The sequence below is a fragment of the Vipera ursinii genome, assembly GCF_947247035.1.
Source record: "Vipera ursinii genome assembly, chromosome: 13".
Lineage (NCBI taxonomy): Eukaryota > Metazoa > Chordata > Lepidosauria > Squamata > Viperidae > Vipera > Vipera ursinii.
The window spans coordinates 9,703,188-9,723,889 of record NC_139526.1 but is presented as its reverse complement, the minus strand read 5'-3'; the positions used below and the strand labels follow the sequence as shown (position 1 = coordinate 9,723,889).

Below are 20,702 nucleotides of genomic sequence, written 5' to 3'. Positions count from 1 at the left end.
CCGTTGTAACTTTGTTACACATCTTAAGAGAAATAACGGTATTTATTTCTGATCATCTGAAACAATTTGGTCCAGTGTTGAACGGGCACAAACTAGACTTTTCTAAGTCATCTTCAAATTTAAATGCTCTTTGGAAGAGTTGCAATGATCTTCTGTTGTTGTAGAGGTTTCTAAGGTTGGGTCTTTGAGGAACGCTATCTCTTTAAAGCAGGGCTTCACCTGATGTGTGGGAGAACAACACTGGACCAGGGATGTATTTTTAGTGCAACAAACTAATTTAACCTTCCTTCCTTCCTTCCTTCCTTCCTTCCTTCCTTCCTTCCTTCCTTCGTCTTCCTTCCTTTATCAGCTTTTCCCTTCCTTCCTTCCTTCCTTCCTTCCTTCCTTCTCTTTCTTTGTCAGCCTCCCTCCCTCCTTTCTTCCTGATTTAGATGGCTGTATATAGGAAAGAATCATGAAGAAATGAAGGAAGAGAGAAGCTCTTAAGAGGGCTTTCACAGAAAAGATTACACAGCCCTGAGAGGGACGAGTGAGAAAGAAACTCAAAATAACCCTGCTTTGATTTTGTTTAATATAAGATAATTTTAGGTGGTTTTACTCACAAGGCACAGATTGAGGTTGCCAAGTAAGTATGCATAACTCAGTTGTTTAGACAAAATGTACTGTATTTGTACCAGAGATGGCGCAAAGAAAACAAGTCCAAAATGATTGAATGGCCAACCTAGTTTACGTACCCACCCTTTTCTTTTGTCTAAATCATTCTCTTCTCCTTCATAATAATTTTCATTCGAACTTACAAATTGAAAGACAAAAAAAACAATACAAACTTAGGAAAATATAAAAAAGAAGACACGCAAAATGCAAAAAAATATGTATATACATGAAATATATATAAAGATTTCATCAAAAGAAGTACAATTGCAATAAATTATCACCTTTCCTGATACTACAATAAATGATCTCTCCTTCCCATATCTCAACTCTAATCAATAAACAAATTCTTAAAGACCCACCCTAACCCTATCTATCTATCTATCTATCTATCTATCTATCTATCTATCTATCTATCTATCTATCTATTAATCTGAATAAAATTTCATTGACTTTTAACATAATCATTTATCACTTTTTGTAAAAAAAACACAGCAAAAAAGTCCTTCTTCCCATTTCACCTCTTATCTATTAGCTAATTTTTAAAGTCTCATTGTTTGGTCCTGGCTAGGAAAAGTCCATTAAGAGTTACCTGAAACAATGAAATACTATAAAGATTTTAGCCTTGATCAAAGAACCCAACTTCACATTCTTCCCCTTTGCTTTTAATAACCTTGATTTTTAATTCCTTGAAATAATATTCTAACTCTTGATTGCTTTTCATTTTCTCTTTGACTCTTCTCAAAACCTCCCTTCAACATTTTAACAGGTTTCATTTGTAAACCCACAACAAACAGGTTATCCAGGTCACTTTTCTGGTTTTCATATCCTTTATAATTATTAAGACATCAGCTAGTTTCATTTGTACTTTTGAAGACTATTATTTACTAGGCTCAGCAATTCCTTCCCAAAATGTTCTGGAGTCATCTTTTCCCAGAATGCTTCACCTCTGGATATAAGCCAACAGACATAAGATTTCCACTAACCACATAATTACATTAGGCTGAAATGTGATATCCATTTCCACATTGGAAAGTGTCAGACCTTCACATGACATTACCTTGATTTTCAACTATTATGGCTGCTGGCAGAACACCAAATGAAAGGAGAGAATATTTGTAGCTCAGACGTTTCTTTACCCAACTAGGTAACATCATCAGATACCACCAAGGATCCCACAGAACACCCAAATGGACCAGGGAACAGATCGTCTGCTGCGTTTGAGGGCAGAGTTCAAGCATGAATCCAGTTTTCCCTACCACAATATTTTTCTATTCTATTCTTAGATCTATGTGTTCAACTCAGCAGGGCCATTCAATCCATTGCATCATTGCCTCCATGAGCTCAGATTTCATTACACGGAATTTGAGGTGGGGAAGCCACGGTCAGGCAGTTGCAGCAATTGTGACGCGACGGGTGGCTCTTCAGAGACATGCAGATTAACCACAGGTGATGCCAAAAGACAGGTTGCATCTGCTTGTTAGCTAAGAAGCTCTGCCCTGACCGAATATGCTGTAAATTGAAATCATGTTGTAGCTGCCTTGTAGCTTTAGAACCACACATGCACCCACCTCTGTTGGAGAGAGACTGGCTGAGCCAGGGAGAGGAGTCAAACAGGGAATTAGTCTGGAATCCCTACATGGACACAAGAGACTAAAGTGTGTCCCCCCGCTCCCTCTTAAATGTCATTGAACCTGATCTAGTCTAACCCAAGTGGAAACAGTCAGTCTGGGAAGATTCCTGTATTATAGGCTTGAGCAATAAAACAGCGGATTGAATTCTTCAGTTGTGGATCTGGTTGTGGATCCCACAATGCTGTTGTGGGGCTTGGTATGGAAAGGCAATTCATTGATTAATTGATTGATTGGGCCTGATGACATGCTCCAATTTAACAGGATTCACCCAGAGAAAAGATTAACATCATTATGTAGCATAACAAATAACCAAACAATAGCAAAAGATGGCAAAAATAGCTAAGGCCACCAGAATCAATTCACTCCAAGTGCAACGCCAGAGAAGGCATCAATCTGTAGGCCCTGCAGATGATTATATCCTTAGGAGAAGGGACCACGAACAAGTCTATCCCATTTGACCTGGTCATATAAGCAGAAGCTGATGGGAACAGATGTCCAGTAGACAGTCTACGTAGGTCTTCAAAAGTGACAGCCAATATCTTGAATTAAGCACAAATCCGACTGGTCAACGAAGAAGTTTCAAAGACAAATAAATCAACCTACGGCCAACATTTCTCCAGTTGCTGCAATCTACATCCTTTGAAGCTTCTGGATGGTCTTCAAGGGTAGCCCTGTGTACAGTTCAGGACCTGTACGTAGCTCAGCAGAGGCAGCCTCAGTCAAGCTTTGCTACACCTGCCCATTTCTCTGTTTTTGAAACAGCTCCTAGGGCTCTCCTGCCAGAGAATCGCTCAGCAAAATTCAGTTTTGACTCCCTGATGTTTACTTTGCCATTTTCTATCTTTAGATCGACCTGCTGGGGATTAGTGGATCCAAGAAAGAAATGGCCTTGTTAGGAAACCTACCGGAAAGTTTCAAACAATGACAAATGTTGAGCCATCAGATGTTCAAAGCCACATTTCCCTGTAAGTTATGAATCCTGGTGTTGCTTTTAAAGGTTGGGGAGGATTTTGAAATGAATACAAATTTTGTGCTTGTAAGTCCTTTGTCATAGTTCCATGAAGTACTTACAATTCATATGAGGAGGTTTAAAACAAACACAAGGGCCTGTGCTGTCATGTTATCCAGTCTGTAATTAATCTTTGTGGACACACACTCAGTATTAATTTACCTGCTCCATAGTTCTAGCTCATCTTTCAGCAAATCTATGACATTAAGGTCATAACTGAGACAGTTTCATCCCTATGAAGATGAATGAGCTACACACTAAGTGTATTGCTAAGATACAAAGGGAGATTCTAACTAATTAAGACACAACTGATGTCAACTCTTCAAGATAGACCAAGAGGAGAAAGAGACTCTACAAGAGGATTTCCCAACCTTGGCAAATTTAAGACACGTGGACTTCAGTTTCCAGAATTCTCCAGCCATGCTGGCTGGGGAATTCTGGGAGTCGAAATCCACATGTCTTAAATTTGCCAAGGTTGGGAAAATCTGTTCTACAAGAATGCTGATATAAGTCATGGTATACACTGGTCAATGACACTAATAAAGGTTTTATTGATAGTATGAATGATTAATTGAAGTTTTAGTAAAAGAGTCCTGAATATCTGTGTTTTCTCCTCCCTTCCTCTTAATACCCAGGATTTAAGGCATATTCAGTTTAAATTTCTAATACTTCCTTCATTACTCAGGCTGAAAACATGTTTTTGTAATCATCACCCGATTGTTTTTCCAAGTTAATTTCATAGCTGTCCACAACAAAACCAACAAAGGATGACAAGAATTAAAACAACTACTTCATACATGCAGCCCTCTCAAACTTCAACCAGGAATTCTCCAGGAACACATCACTCAAAACCTAGAATATGACACTGAATTTCTAGTCCTCATGAAATTAAACAATTTGCAAAGAGTTGGGACAACCACACATAAAAACAAAGAGTTGCAAAAAACAACAACAACTAGCTGTCTATTCTGTTTTCCTGTTCTTTCATTGATTTTTCTTGACCCAAACCAGAAAATTTTGTTTATTGGGAAAAGGGTTGGGCCAGAAATAAACACTACACACCCTGACTTGTAACACATCAGGGGTCTTCAAACGTGAACCTTTTATGACTTGTGGACTTCAACTCCCAGAATTCCTCAGCCAGGCATGCCTGGGGCGTGTCTGGCTGAGGAATTCTGGAAGTTGAAGTCCACAAGTCATAAAGGGCCAGGTTTGAAGACCCTGATTTACATTTTAGTCTATACAACAGGGAGAATCTGAAACTTTCTAGCACAGCAAACACCTACGATGGACAGTGGTTTTGATAACTCTCTAGCTTGGCCTATTAAAAATGACCCTGTTCCTTTTTAATTGGAAACCCTTTCACCCCAATTTATCACGATTCCTTCTGAGAAGTCCAAATCCAGTTTGAAAATCCCTGGCTTAAGAAAACCTTTTTAACTTTCCTCAGCAAAACAGTGACAGCAGCTTGAGCCTCAAAGCGTAGGTCAATTTTCTCATGCATTATAAAAAAGAACAACCTTTAAATATATTGTCTTGAATATATATTAATTAAAGAAAAATTTGGGTCTGCCTGCATGGTGGCAGAAATGGACCAGTCTAAATACAACAAGTTTAAAATTGACCTGTATCTAGACAGGAAAAGAATACTTGTTTACACTGCAGAATGTCGTAGAAAAAGAGAATAGACCATTTAGAGAAACGTAAGTGTCTCAGGTCAAGCTTGACTCTTAGTAGACCACATGGATGGTTCATAAATGGTTGCTTTTTTGTTGCATTCAAGAAATCAGTTTTCCATTGCCAACTTCCAGGCTGTTGTTTTCCTACTTCTCCCATCTAGTCTAAAGTTCTCAACTGTTCCTCATTCACATGTTATCCAAATCTACCCTTCCTTACCTTTTTACAAGATCAGCCAAGATCAATGCTGTCACCGGTTGTGACATAAGCAACATCATGTCTCAAACACTGACCACAACAGAACTTCTAGGAAGTCTACGGACAGCTCGTTAAGGCAGTGACCTCTTGCAAAGTTGGTTTCTGCAACAATTTTCACAACAAGACAAAAAAAAAGCGCCTCCGTCTTGAGGTTGTCTCAAGAAGTCTCTTTGCGCTTCTATTTCATTACGGTATCTTTCTAGTTTATCTTATGTTTTATATTGCGTTGCTGTAGTTTATTCAATTGCTTGCTCTTCTGGTTGTTATATCTAACTTTTAAAAGTTTTACTTCATTATTAGGCTGTCTTAGTCCTACTTGGTGCTTGAGTCTTTTTTTCTTTTTATCCTACAGGTCATTAACCATTATTATTATTATTATTTTTTAAAAAAATTGAATTGACATTGACAGCCAGCCTTTCCTGCCTAGAAATATGCCAGCTCTGGATATGGGCCCCTGCATAGCTGCAGCCTTCTGTCTCTTCTCAACAATTCTGCCCTTCTCCTTCCAAACCTGGAGAGTCTCACTCTTGCTTAGAAGTAAAAGGTAAAGGTAAGGAGTCCCTCCGGGTTTTATTCTGCTAGTTGTAGGTGACTTTAGGGGGCGGAGGTGTCATCTCTGTTTCTAGGACATTAAGCCAGCACCATCCAAAGATGTTTCCATGTTTAGGTGGCCAGATGACACTACAGTGTGAAGCTTATGGCAAAACTCTTGCCTTCCCACCAGTGTGGTACCTATTTATCTCCCGGCATTTGCATGCTTTCAAACTGCTAGGTGGGCTGGAGCTGAGGCAAGTGACAGGAGCTCAGTCCATCATGCAGTAGCAGGACTCGAACCTCCAGAGCACAGACCTTCTCTGGCATCTTTTAAGCCACCAACCCCACACGCCTCCTTGCTTGGAAGGAAGTCCTATGTAGCAATAGACTTATATACCGCTTTACAGTGCTTTACAGCCCTCTCTAAGCAGTTTATAGAGTTAGCATACGGAAACACCCTCCCCCCCCAACAATCTGGGTTCTCATTTTACTGACCTCAGAAGGATGGAAGGCTGAGTCAACCTTGAGCGGTGAGGATCGAACCCCTGGCAGTGGGCAGAGTTAGCCTGCAATACTGCATTTTATCCACTGCGCCACCACGGCTCATAAAAGGAATGCAGAACCTACCCTGGGGAAGGTAGGAAAGTGCCAGGCAAAAGGGGAGGAAGGAGAGGAAGAAGAAAGCTAAGAAGAGGTTTAGAGAAGACATTACTGATCCCAGGATTTCAGGAAGGAATGAGAAAGTTAGTCAAAATAACCCCACCTTGATTTTGCTTAGTATAAGATGGGACATAGGGAAGCGTAACAGAATAACAAAGTAGGAAGGGACTTTGGAGGTCTTCTAGTCCAACCCCCTGCTCAAGCAAGATACCCTACACCAGACATGTCAAACTTGCAAAGTCACATGACATCGCACAACGTATCGGAGCTTTTTCACCATTGCCGGCAATGGGGTGGCCGTGGTTTCCCAGTGACACGTCCAGCCCATGGGCCGGCAGTTTGACACCCCTGCCCTATACCATTTCAGACAAAGGATTGTCCAATCTCTTCTTAAAAACCTCCAGTGATGTAGCACCCACAACCTCCAGAGGGAAGCCATTCCCCTGGTTGATTGTTTCTCTTTAGTTCTGGGTTGGTTCTCATCTTGCTTCTTCGTCCAGGTGCTTTGGAGAATAGATTGACCCCCCTCTTCTTTGTGGTAGCCCCTCAAATATTGGAACACTGCTATCGTGTCACCCCTTGTGGACTTGGACAGGCTTTCAAGATTGTTATTATGCCATTCTACAATAAAATAGCATTCCTAGGATCTTTGCAATGTCTATTACTTGACCTGGCCTATTTCAGAAGATTGACAATGCCCCCAGACTTAGTTCACACACTGCAGCGTGCTTTTTTGAACCATAATCTCTTGGCTGGACCACACCTGTCTGGGTTCGCAGCAGACTTTACCGAACCATACGATGGTTGTGTTTTGAAGGACAAAGTCTACGTAATCCACCCATTGCTCAACTGCAACTCCCATCCGCCTCTGTGGCCAATTGGAGTGGCAGTTCATCCATAGCAGGATTATCCCAAGCTGAAGACAACAGGCAAATCCTTCCTGGGATTCAAAAAAGCTTCTTTGCTGTACAGGTGAATGCACATCATATTGTCGGTCTCACCCTATTTTTTTCTACATGGTGTGCTGGGCAAACTAATTATCATCTTGGAAGGTTTCCATGGCTCATGCCTGCAGCCATGGTTGAGAAATTAAATATGGCACCCCCTTAGTTATTCCTAAGCTGGTTTCTCTTCATTTTTCTACTCTGAGTATCCAGCCTGGAGAGAAGCATCTACTCTTGTGTTCAGCAAGAGAGAAGGTGCTCAGCCCAATTTCAATTACAGCTTTCTTGCCGGAAGATTATTTACCACCTGAGTTTTGAAAATACAGGGTGCCTGCCTACACTTCCTGTCAGGGAAGTCCTGGATCAGGGAGAGGCCAAAGCTGGATAAACCATGCAGGACTTCACCCCAAACTTCCGACTGTCGAGATCTTTCATCAGCTTTCTTAAAAAAAATATGCCCGTTGCTTGAGGCGAAGCCAACTGTGAAAATTCCATTCTTGAAGTGTGGTAATGAAGTTAAGCCCCAACAATGTATTTATTAGAAAGGACACACCCTCTTTCAGTGACGGAGAACTGACATTTTACTCCTGATTTAAATTCCTTTTTGGTATTTCCTGAAAACAAAGAAAAAAAGAAAGAGAAAGAAAGAAACGTGCATGTCTTTCGCATAGAACAGAACAGAACAGAACAGAATAGAATAGAACAGAATAGAATAACAGAGTTGGAAGGGACCTTGGAGGTCTTCTAGTCCAACCCCCTGCTCAGGCAGGAAACCATATACTATTTCAGACAAATGGTTGTCCAATCTCTTCTTAAAAACTTCCAGTGCTGGAGCATTCACAATTTCTGGAGGCAAGTTGTTCAGAAACTGCAGTGGTTTTGCACCTCTCTGTTCCTGTATACCAATTAAACAACCTTTTCAAAAAAAGAATCTGCAAAGTAGATTAGGCTGAGAGTGAAAAGCAGACTGGGACAAGGACATCCAATGGTTGATTACCTATAACATAATGAGCCCCAAATGAAGCAGCCTCACCTTAGCCTGGAGTGGAGAGCAAATCCTGAAGTTGTGGTTACTGTCTAGTTTAACAAGTCATGGAAACGCACAGAACCAGTTTGGTCTAGTGGTGACTGGTGAGACCACAGATGGACGGCCGCCTCCAATTCTGGATACCACAACACAAAAAAAGATGTTGAGACTCTTGAAAAAGTACAAAGAAGAGCAACAAAGGTGACAAGAGGTCTGGAGGCTAACCCATACAATGAACGATAGAAGGGACTAAATATGTCCAGTCTAACAAAGAGAAGGACTGATGACGACATGACATTGATCTTCCAGCACTTGAGAAGCTTTCACAGAGAGGAGAAGGCCAATCTCTTCTCCAAAGCACCTGAGGGTAGGACCAGAAGTAACAGGTGGAAGAATATCAAGGAGAGATCCAATCTAGAACTAAGGAGAAACTCCTTGACAGTGAGAATGCCTTGTCTCCAGAAGTTGCAGGTACTCCATGCCTGGAGGTTTTGAAGAATAAACTAGACAGCCACTTGTCTGGAACGTTTATATGGGGTCTGCTGCTTGAGCAGGGGGCTGGACTAGAAGATGTCCAAGGCCTCTTCCAACCCTAGTATTCTATGTTCTATGAAGGCACCACCTAGAAACCAGGAGATGGTGAGTTCTAGTCCTGGTTTAGGCATGAAAGCTAGCTGGGTGACCTTGGGCCAGCCCTTCTCTCACAGAACATAACATCAAGCTGGTTGTTCAATTCCTGTCACAACCATTCAATTGATCCAAAGAAAATAAAAGCAGACTCCGCAGTCTTAGGAAAAAAGGCTAGGAAGGGAGAGAAAAAAAAAGATCACGCTAACCCAAAAAATCAGATTACTTTAATAAAGTATGGTTTAGTTCAGGGGTCCCCAATCTGTGGGCCGCAGCCCACTACTGGGCTGTGGCCTATTGGTCACTGGGCCGTGCGAGTGGCTGGCCAATGCAATCATGTGTGTGCACACACTCACCCCCTATTCGTGCTATGCTAGCTGTGCTGCTGGCACCACAAGGCGTTAGCATTGCAGCCAGTGTTGCGTGGGTGCGTGCAGCCCCATTCACACGTGAGTGCATAAGGGCACCTCCCCCTCAGGGCCACCAGCCCAGAAAGGTTGGGGACCTCTGGTTTAGTTAACTAAACATAGCCGGCTCTTAAATTAGAAAGCCTACCCACTCTTATGCTCAAACTGGATATACAGAGAAAGTGAGCCCTACGGAACAGGCACAGACATGATTCACATAACAAAGGAAACCACGTGTTTCATGTGTTTAGTGTTTAGGCTTAGCACATACTGGGGTGATCTCTTCCACCATGGCTGGTAAAGCATGGTTAACAAAAGGTGGCAGTTGTGATCTCACTCACTTGTGGTTTACTCAGTGGATTACATTTCAAAAGCGCTGGCAACAAAGACGGCTTTGAACCCAGCCATTTTTCCAAAATTCACAGAGGGAAAAAAAAATGCAACGTTTTAAGAACAGTAAAACCAGTGGTGGGATTCAGCTGGTTCGCACCACTTCGGCAGAACCGATAGCTAATTCTTTGTTGCCCAGGCCCAGAACGGACCTCCAGAAGCGGCATCCACACAGAGAACCGGTTGTTCACATATTGAAATCCCACCATTGCTGTTCGGATATGTCCAACTGCCTTGTCTTGCCAGTCCAGCTCACAGCCAACAAATAAACCCAATTTTACTATCAGGAGACAGTTACAAGCAGGGTGGGTTAGTTAATGTCTAACTTGCCCTAAAGAGCCCAATCATCTGCAAAGCATTTTTTGTCTATAAAGACAGAATTTAAAACATTAAGCAGTTTAATGCATAAATAAAGGAGCCTCGGGTGTGCACATGGACAGTCCTTAACTTACAACTGGCTGCTTAATGGCCATTCAAAGTTATGACCGACCTTCTTAGAGCTACTTATGACCTGTTTTCAAAGTTATGAAGGCCACACAGACACATATGCCACAGTCACATGACTGCATGTTGAGCGCTGGGCATCCAGGTCACATTTACAGCCAATTGCAGTTTCCTGAAGTGACCACCATTCATGAGGGGGGGGGGTTTGCTGCTTTTTGACATTTACTTCCAGTTTCTGGGGGAAAGTGCCATTGCAGAAAATGGATTTGTTTAACAACTGCCGCATTTGCTTAACAACCACCACGTTCGCTTAACAACCATCACAAAAAATGTTGAAATATTAGGTCCAATCACATGATGCCATGACTTACGACTGTAACATCAGGCTCAATTTACAATAAGTCAAGGACTATCTACATGCAAGTGCCTATCCTGAAGTACAGAAACAGTATTTCTCAATCTGATGAGCCACATCACCATTCATATAATTGAGGAACCGTATGAGCCGTGGGAGCACAGTGGATAGAATGCAGAATTGCACGCTAATTCTGCCCACAGTCTGGAGTTCGATCCTGACTGGCTCAAGGTTGACTCGGCCTTCCATCCTTCTGAGGTTGGTAAAATGAGGACCCAGATTTTTGGGGGCAAGAGGCTGTCTCTGTAAACCCCTTAGAGAAGGCTGCAAAGCACTATGAAGCGGTATATAAGTCTAAGTGCTATTGCTAAGTCCTAAGGAAGGAAGGAAGGAAGGAAGGAAGGAAGGAAGGAAGGAAGGAAGGAAGGAAGGAAGGAAGGAAGGAAGGACTGTGGTGGTGCAGTGGTTAGAATGCAGTACTGCAGGCAAATTCTGCCCACAGTCTGGAATTCGATCCTGACTGGCTCAAGGTTGACTCAGCCTTCCATCCTTCCAAGGTCAGTAAAATGAGGACCCAGATTGTTGGGGGCAAGAGGCTGACTCTGTAAACCCCTTAGAGAGGGCTGCAAAGCACTGTGAAGTGGTATATAAGTCTAAGGGCTATTGCGATTGTATTTTCCAGCAACTTGGCTAATTCATACCCTGATCATTCAAACTGGAAAACCAGGAGAAAGGCATATTCAGCCCTCTAATGGAAAAATCAAGGGCCAAGTAATTCTCTCTTAGTTTAAAAGAGACATTCGCTTCCTTTTTTTAAAAAAAAAATATTTTTATTAAAGCTTTTAAACAAGCAGGCAAAAACCAACACAAGCTAATAGGCAGTAAGCCGAGGAAGACAAAAAAAGGAAAAAGTGAAAGAAAAAGCAAAAAGCGTTAAGAAAAAGGGGAAAATTTAAGAAAAGGAAGAAAAAAGTATAAAGCATTGGCTTCTGATATTCTTCACAGGAGTGAAAAGTACAAAGTTACATCCTGTTCCTCTTTTTTTTTTAATGATCTATGCTCATTGTCCAAAACATAAGCCGCAAGTTCATTGGTTTCCTTTTTTAAAAAAAATACGCCGCCTTCAAATTAAGAAACCTTGTTCTACTTGCAGGAGAGTGTTTAAAACTTTCTGAGAGAACAGCGTTACAGAGCGCTCCCAAACACTTTTCGGCAAACAGCAGCTGACCGGACTTCCATTACCTGTTTTGCATTGAAGAAATGCAAATATCATAAAACAGTTCTGCCTGTCCCAGGAGAGTCCCTGAATCATTTTGCTGAGCTGTGGGCTGTACCGTCTGTGTGTTACCCCAGTTTTGCATCTCAGTTTTGGGGAGCAGCTCTGGCCTCTCTAATCCTCCGGCCAACTATTTTCTGAAGCCCGGGTTTATCCCACTCGCTAAAAAGAATGGATACCATTCATTCAGGCAAGTCCTCAACTTACAACAGTTTGTTTAGTCACCGTTTGAAGTTACAACGGCAGTGGGGGAAAAAAGACTTAAAAGGTAAAGGTAAAGGTTCCCCCGCACACGTGTGCTAGTCGTTTCCGACTCTAGGGGCCGGTGCTCATCTCCGTTTCAAAGCCGAAGAGCCAGCGCTTGTCCGAGGACGTCTCCGTGGTCATGTGGCCGGCATGACTAGACGCCAAAGGCGCACGGAACGCTGTTACCTTCCCACCGTAGTGGTCCCTATTTTTCTACTTGCATTTTTACGTGCTTTCAAACTGCTAGGTGGGCAGAAGCTGGGACGAGTAACAGGCGCTCACTCTGCTATGCGGCACTCGGGATTCGACCCGCCAAACTGCCGACCTTCCGATCGACAAGCTCAGCGTCCTAACCCACTGAGCCACCGCGTCCCTATAAAAAAGACTTACGATCCTTTTTTCACACTTAAGACGGTTGCAGCATCCCCGCGGTCATGTGATCAAAATTCAAACGATTGGCAACTGACATGTACCTATGACGGTTGCAATGTCCTGGGGGGGGTCACGCGATCTCCTTTTGCAACCTTCTGACAAGCAAAGTCAACGAGAAAGTCGGATTCCCTCAACAATCGGGTTACTAACTTAACAACTGCAGTGCTTGACTTAATAACTGTGGCCGGTTGCTGAGCACCCAACATGCGGTCATAGGATGGGGCAGTCAGGCACTGGAACTCTGGAACCAGGTTGTAAGTACTTTTGGCCAGGTCTATTGGCCATAAATTGAGAACTACCAGGACCTGTAATATGCTAACTGCAACATTGTGCAGCAAAGCTAAAGAATCTGCAATGAAGCTTACAGTAACGTGTGACCTCAATTTGGGACTTTTCAGCTTAATTCTGCCCCCTCAATCCCATCATCCACAACCTCTATTAAACATCATCTCTGCTGCATCAGGTGTTGTCTTTGGAAAGAAAAACAGCCCGGGGGAACCACATCTGTGCTGTAAAAATCTAATGACCACCACGTAGCACCGAAGAGTTATTTCTATACGTCTTTCATGCAATCTAGGGGTCTTCCAAAATCTTGCAACCCAAGTGTAGATTAGGCCATCTCTGATTCTAATTTTCAGTGGCTGATGGTCCATTGGACACCTGAATGGGTTCCGGTGTCCCATTCTTGCTACAATGAGTCGTTCTGCAAAATAAAAGGCACTGGGGTTCTTCCAAAGCTTATCCAACTTTTCCATCACTAGCAGGGTTTGGATAGAGTCCAGGGGTAGGCAACCTTGGCTCTTTTATGACTCATGGACTTCAACTCCCAGAATTCCTGAGCCAGCCAAGCTGAGGGGAAAGGGAGAGGTTTTCAAGCTGAGCCATGCTGGCTCAGGAATTCTGGGAGTTGAAGTCCACAAGCCATAAAGGGGCCATAGTTCCCCCGTGCTGGCTCAGGAATTCTGGGAGTTGAAGTCCAGGAGTCATGAAGGGGCCATAGTTCCCCCATGCTGGCTCAGGAATTCTGGGAGTTGAAGTCCAGGAGTCATGAAGGGGCCATAGTTCCCCCGTGCTGGCTCAGGAATTCGGGGAGTTGAAGTCCAGGAGTCATGAAGGGGCCATAGTTCCCCCATGCTGGCTCAGGAATTCTGGGAGTTGAAGTCCACGAGTCATAAAAGAGCCAAGGTTACCTACCCCTGATAGCTAATTAGGCTGGCTTTTCTCCCATAAGCTAAAACCTATCAATATGATGAACAGAGATAAATCTACATGATGGAAAATCTATACGTTGGCTTTGTTAGGGGAAGGAAGTTGAACTGAAAGTTCCCCCTGCCCCCAAATGCTTCTAGAAGGTGGGAGGGTTAATCAATAGTTCAACAACATACATAAATCTTTAGTACAAATCTCAAGTTACAACATCAGATGTTTCCTTCCCCCCCCTTAATATCCACTATCTCATATTAGGCTAATATATAGTTCTAATTATTATCAGCTAAGTAAAAACATCAAAAACGTTTCTGTATCTTCCTCTTCTAATGTTCTAGAAAGGTGCCAAATTAGAGCAGGGATCTTCAAACTTGGCAACTGTCAGACCTGTGAACCTCAGCTCCCAGAATTCCCCAACCAGCATGGAGTTGGTCTACAAATCTTAAAGTTGCCAAGTTTGGAGATCCCTGAATCAGGCGACACAATCAGTCAATTTCAATCAACACTTGTTTGTCATCTAAGGCCAAACATGGACATTACTTGCCAGCTTGCCAAGGTGTCCACAAAAAGGGTGGCCATGATCTTTTGACTGATGCGCTCTCTGTTTTTTGTGCATAGAGCATCAACCTCATAATCCTGGTGTCCATCTTCGCCAGACCCTGCAGTCACCCCTACACCTTGCGCTGTCTTTTCTCTCCTTCAGAGTAGTTCCTCATGGATCTGCAAACTAGAAGTCCACCCTCCAGCCAACTAACAAGACCTCAATAAATCAGAGACTCAGAAGTATGTATCTTCAAAGGCTGAAAGAAATCTGGCCAGTGGCTACTCAAAATCAGGAAGAACCAAACATATTGGTGTAATTTAATTCATCGAGTTCTTGGTTGCTCATTCATTGCAGTGTACAATGGGACAGACAGCCATGATCCCATAGTCCAAAGGAGATCAATTACAAATTGAAAAAAATGTACCCATTACAAATTAAAAAACAACAACCAGGAAAGCCTACTTATTATCCTCTCCTTCATACCATAGACCTTCTGAAGAATTCATTTACATAAATACATACAGCATTGATAAGTCACCATGTCCCAATGGAGTGGTAGAGCATCCTAGTGATAGAACATCCAGGAATTGTGTGTCCCCTACATGATAGCTTGCCAAAGCTTGCTAACATTGCCAACATCCCCCTCCTTTTGAAAAAGCCCCCCCAAAAAGGCAGAGTGAGTGCCTGTTACTCATCCCAGCTTCTGCCAACCTAGCAGTTCGAAAGCACATAAAAATGCAAGTAGAAAAATAGGGACCACTACAGTGGGAAGGTAACAGCGTTCCGTGCGCCTTTGGCATCTAGTCATGCCGGCCACATGAACACAGAGACGTCCTCGGACAAGCACCGGCTCTTCGGCTTTGAAACGGAGATGAGCACCGGCCCCTAGAGTCGGAAACGACTAGCATGCATGTGCGGGGGAACCTTTACCTTTACCTTTTTACCTAGTTCCCTTAAACATTCATCACACGGTTTAGCCCCTTATCATCTTTATTGCTCTTCTCGGCAGATGTTCTAATGTAAAGGCTTCCCCAGAGGTTGGCTAGAGTTGAAGCCCTCTTATCCCCCCACTTATATGGCATTTCGGAACTTCCTGCAGACTGGAAGAGGAGAAAAAAGTGGATTATTATAAACAGAGCTTAAAGTTGCAAGATTTGGGCTTTATCTTGGAACGTTGGTACAAAAAGTATCAAGCTAGCTAGTGATGGAAGAGGCTTTTGATACGCGCTCAAGAATTATACGAGAAAGTTATTTCTTTTACATACAGCTGTGGCAGACTCTTCTTTCTCATTTCCTTCCTAACCCACCTATTCTGCAGTGGGTGGGTTAAAAGAAAGGCAAAGTGCAAAAAAAAAATAAAAGACAAGGGGATGAAAAGCACAGGTTGTACATCGTAAGTTAAATGGAGCAACTTGCCAGGTTTTTAAGCCAGTGTTTCTCAACCTGGGCAACTTTAAGCTGTGTGGATTCAACTTCCAGAATTCCCCAGCCAGCATTAACGCTAACTAAGAAAAAGCATTTTCTTAGAAAGATTTCTTAGTTGGATTGATTGCAAGGAAAAAAGGTCCTAGGTACAAAATCCAGGAAGTGGAATACGTTTCTTCTTTAGGTCCGCCTCATCGAGGAACACCTGAGGACACGTCCTTCTGGATGCCCTTCCTTCTAACCCTTTTTCTTTAAGAGGCAAGGAGCAGTGGCTCCGTGTTTTTAGGAGATGTGGATGGAATGTCTCTCCATCCTTGTTTGGCCAAACGTTGCAAATGCAACTTGCAGCAGTTCATTCAGTGACCATTCAAAGTTACAGCAGCACTGGAGAAAAGTGAGTTATGACCGTTTCCCCCACTTACGACCGTTGCAGCATCATCCCTGTGATCATGTGATCGAAATTTCGGATGCTTGGCAACTGACTCCTATTTATGACGGTGGGGCAGTGTCCCGGGAATATGTGATCCCCTTTTGCGACCTCCTGACAAGCAAATTCAATAGGGAGGCCAGATTCACTTAACAACCAGCTCACTAACTTCACAGCTGCAGTGGACCACCTAACCACTGTGGCAAGCAAGGTCGTAAAATGGGGCAAGGTTCGCCAGCGTTTTGCTTAGCGACAGAAACTTGGGGGCTCACTTGTGTTCGTAAGCCGAGGACTGCCTGTACCCACTCTTCGCCATCCTTGGTGCTTTCTGAGTTGGGCCAAGGACCCCCACAGATCAACAAGGACCAACCTCGTAGATCAACCATGAGCTCCATATAGATTCTCTTAGAACTGGTACATTGATTATCAGGCGCAGAGAATTTCGTTATCCAAGTGATGGGGCTATCTTGTCTCAGCAGAGAGCTGATGCTGGGCTTGCCCATGCTGGAGAAGCCCTTGATATCCCGATTTTCAGGGGGAATCTGCAAGATGAAGCAGCCCTTCAGATTTCACTGAGTCCAGTTCCCACCAGCCTTGGGCAGCCTAGCCAACGGCGAAGTCTGCCGTCTGGAAAGTCACCTGTTGCCATTTTCTCAAACTGAGGATGGTCCTCAGCAAGGAGACTAGGGGTTCTTCCTGGCTAGTTTGGGTACGAAAAGACCTTGATAAAATTATTTATTTATTTATTTATTTTTGGGACTTATTGTCACCTTCCTCATGCTTGTGGTGGGGAGGCTGTTCACCGAGGTTCCCCTTTTCTTAATCCTTGATTTTGGAAACACACGGCTCCCCAAATTTAGACGCGGAGAACGGGAACCCCTCTGCATCAACCGGTGGCCTCCAATGCGCTGAACGTCAACACCCATCATCCCTGGCTAGCAGCATCACAGAAGATGGGGCAGATCAATAGACTGATGGGGGGTGGGGGGGGAAGGCACTTCCCAGATTCCTCCCTGATTTTCCAAGTCAAGATAGGCAGTTGTCCTTTTAATAGATATTTTCATTATAGTTTCTCAGGAGTGGACTGCTTATAATTCAGAAGGTTACCTCAAGACTAGTAACCTTTATATAGCTTACTTTTCAGCGTTATCCAAATTGGTGGTCATCGCCACCTTAATAATAATAATAAATAATAAACCTTTATTGTCAAAGTACAACATGTGTACATTGAGATTAGCTGAGCCTCCCCCCGTGCTCCCTCCCCCCAACACACAGTGACAACAAACCCTCCATCCTACCACACCATGTGAACCAACTACACCACACACCGGCCTCCCAAGTCAATTCTGCCTAATTAATTAAGGTTCGCATCCAGACATGTTCTTTGGTTGGAGAAGAAGCAGAGGGAAAAGACCAGGGCTAGTGCCGAAAGAGAGAGAAGAGAACGAGAAAGAGGGAAAGAGGGAGGGTGATGGAGCCACACCCAGAAAGATTAAATTCTGGAATGTGCCAAGTGCAGAGGGAACTCTGCTGCAGAGGAAAATTAAAGCTTGAAATCCGATGCTCGTTTCTCTAGGTGGCTGTTTTAGAGACCAAAGGAGAAGTCACTTCGACAGAAACCGCCCCAAACTCAAGTTGCTCCAAAGGAAAAACTCAGAAGTTTTCTAAGAATTGAAGTTTCAGGGACAAGAGCTCAGCATCTGAAACAGCAGACAAAATAGACTTGGAAGGCAAAAGGCTCTAGGTTTGCTCCTTTCGTAAGCCATGGTTTAATCGTTTCTTGAGTAAGGCACCATTCGTAAGGGGTCACCTGCAGCACTAAGCCCGCAAGCGACAATAACCAAGCGCCCAGAAATATCCTATAGATGTATAGTGATGGTTGGTTGGTTAAACCGTGCTTGGTTTAACCGTAGTTTATTGATAAGCCTGGGTTCAACATTGCCCTTGAAGTCAGAAAATCTGCTTTACGCATGCCAATGGCGGCCGTGCAGACAACACAATAACCAAAATGTCTAGCCCATCCGGTCGGTCATTTGAATGTCATTGACATGAAAGCTGGTCACCAGAATCAACCACAGTTAGGATCTCAGAGGTCATTTCAGCACAGCACAGCCGTCCCACATTTGTACCAGACAAGCCTTTAACACAGTTAAACCAGAGAGGAAGGCAGCTTTCTTTAGCAGGGGGTTTCCCTGCCAAAATGCCCCTTCCCCCCCACCCCCCACCCCGAAATGCCTGAAGTAAAAAACCACAGATCTAGGGCAAGACAAAGGTCCTGTAACCTCCCGAACAGCAATGACAACAGGAGTTTGACAGAGCCTGTGCAGAGAGCCTTTCGGTTATTATACCTTCGCTTAGTCCCGCAGAGAAGGCGTTTCTTAGAGCAGGGGATAAAGTCGCTTTAATTCCGGTAAAAGTAAGGAGGGGAGGGGGGGGATAACTGGGGAGGGGGCGCGGCTCTTCGCCTACCGGCTTGCCCTCCCCGTCCCGTTAGCTCCAAGGCCGAAAGAACAGGGGTGAAAAGCCCCCTTTGGCTGACCTCCGAAGGGACCCCAAACGCCGCGGGACTGCGCGCATCTCCCACCCATACACAAACTTACCCCCTCCCCATCCATCCACCCACCCACCCACCCACCTACCCCACACCCACCCAGAGACCACCACCCCTTCCTCACCTCTTCTTTTGCACCGTGGGGCTGTATTTGCATCTCCCACCCATACACAAACCTACCCCCTCCCCATCCATCCACCCACCCACCCACCCACCTACCCCACACCCACCCAGAGACCACCACCCCTTCCTCACCTCTTCTTTTGCACCGTGGGGCTGTATTTGCATCTCCCACCCATACACAAACCTACCCCCACCCACCCACCCACCCACCCCACACCCACCCAGAGACCCCCCCCCTCCTCACCTCTTCTTTTGCACCGTGGGGCTGTATTTGCCTCGGTTCCTTTTCTTGAAGAGGGAATGCATGGCGCTTCTCCGCCAACGGCCCGGGGGCTGCAGTTGCCGAGAGGACTGGCTGGCTGGGCGGCGGGGCTGGTCCCGTGCGAGGCTCCCCCGCTTCTTGCGGCTGTCCGGGAAGCGGGCGGCGGAGTCCGGCCGGGGCTGGAGTAAGGCGGGCTGGGCGGCGGCGCCTCCTCCTCCTCCTCCTCTGGCTGGGTGCAGCGGGCGCGCGGGAGAGCTCCGGGTCCGCCGCCTTGCCTGGCACTGGGCGAGCGGGCGAGGTGCGCGGCGCCCAGGCCGAGCCGCTTGCAGGTCCCACCCCGAGGAGGTGGCGCTTCCCCAGGGCCCGGCTCGGCGGCGGCGGCGGGGCCAGGCGGGGACGGCGCGGCTCGCCTGCCTGGCTTCGGCGGGCGGCAGCCCCGCTCCTGCCTGGCCTTCCCTGCCTGGGCACCGGTGCCAGCCAGGCAGGTGGGCGAGGGAGGGCCGAGGGCCGACTTTGCAGGGGGAGGAGGACTCTGCCGAGCTAGCCTTGGCCTCAGCCTTCCTCCCCACTAAGTCCGAGAGTCTGCATTTATTTATTTTTTATTTGTATTTGTCTTTTAATTGGGGTTTTAACTGGGGTTTTACATGTTGCAGGGACTTAGTTTCATCTTTTTTTTAAATTGGTCTTAATTTTTGTATTAATCTTTTAAAAATTATACCCTGTAAACCGCCCTGAGTCCTTCGGGAAAGGGCGGTATATAAATTCAATAAAATTAAAAATTTAAAAAAAATTAAATTAATTCCATTTATATCCCGCCCTTCTCCGAAGACTCAGGGAGGCTTACAAGCTGATTTATTTTTTGTCATATTTAGGGAGTGTATACCAGAGGGAGGGGAACCCTTCGACAGCAACGAAAGGCAACGAAATGTCATTTTAATTGGTGTACATTATTAGTGTCCGGGACAGTAAAGTTAGTATTCTGATTCTATTCTAGGCGAAAAAACACGCGCTGTTCAATTTCCCTTTTCCTCCGGGTCGGCTGGCCAACCAACTTCTTACCAAACTCTTGTGAAGTTTTTGAACAGTGACAGGGCTAGGACAGAGTTGGGAAGGGAGATCCGAGGTCTTCTAGTCCAACCCCTCCCCTCTTTCCCCCACCCCACCCCACCCAAGCAAGAGACCCCATACAGGTAGTCCTCGACTTACAACCGTTCATTGTGTGACCGTCCGAAGTTACAACGGCACCATTTTCCACGCTTAGGACTGTTGCGTGGTCATGTGATTTACATTCGGATGCTTGACAACTGACTCGCATTTATGACCGCTGCAGTGTCCCCGGAAAACGTGATCATCTTTTGCGACTTTCTGACAGGCAAAGTCCGCAAGGAAAACAGAGTCACTTCACAACCGTGTCACTAATTTAACAATGGCGGTGATTCGCTTAACAATTGAGGCAAGAAAAGTCGTAAAATGGGGCAGAACTCACTTGATCATTTTACTTTTCTGCTTTTTGTGACAATAGCTAGATGTCCTTCCTTAGGACAGTTTCAAAAGGCTGACCTTTAGATTTATATATGTTTCAAAACCTCCTTT

At 44.7% G+C, this 20,702-nt stretch overlaps 1 protein-coding gene across 1 annotated transcript in view; it reads right to left on the bottom strand.

Moving 5' to 3' along the window:
* The window catches only part of PPL (periplakin), a gene marked incomplete at its 5' end in the record, with an annotated part of 71,691 nt that extends 52,538 nt beyond the window's left edge, over positions 1-19,153 (bottom strand). Inside the window, one exon of the mRNA XM_083372708.1 lies at positions 19,092-19,153. Within this exon, the coding sequence (XP_083228834.1) occupies positions 19,092-19,153 (62 nt within the window). The remainder of the gene's footprint in view (positions 1-19,091) is intronic.
* Between the last annotated feature and the right edge of the window lie 1,549 nt (positions 19,154-20,702).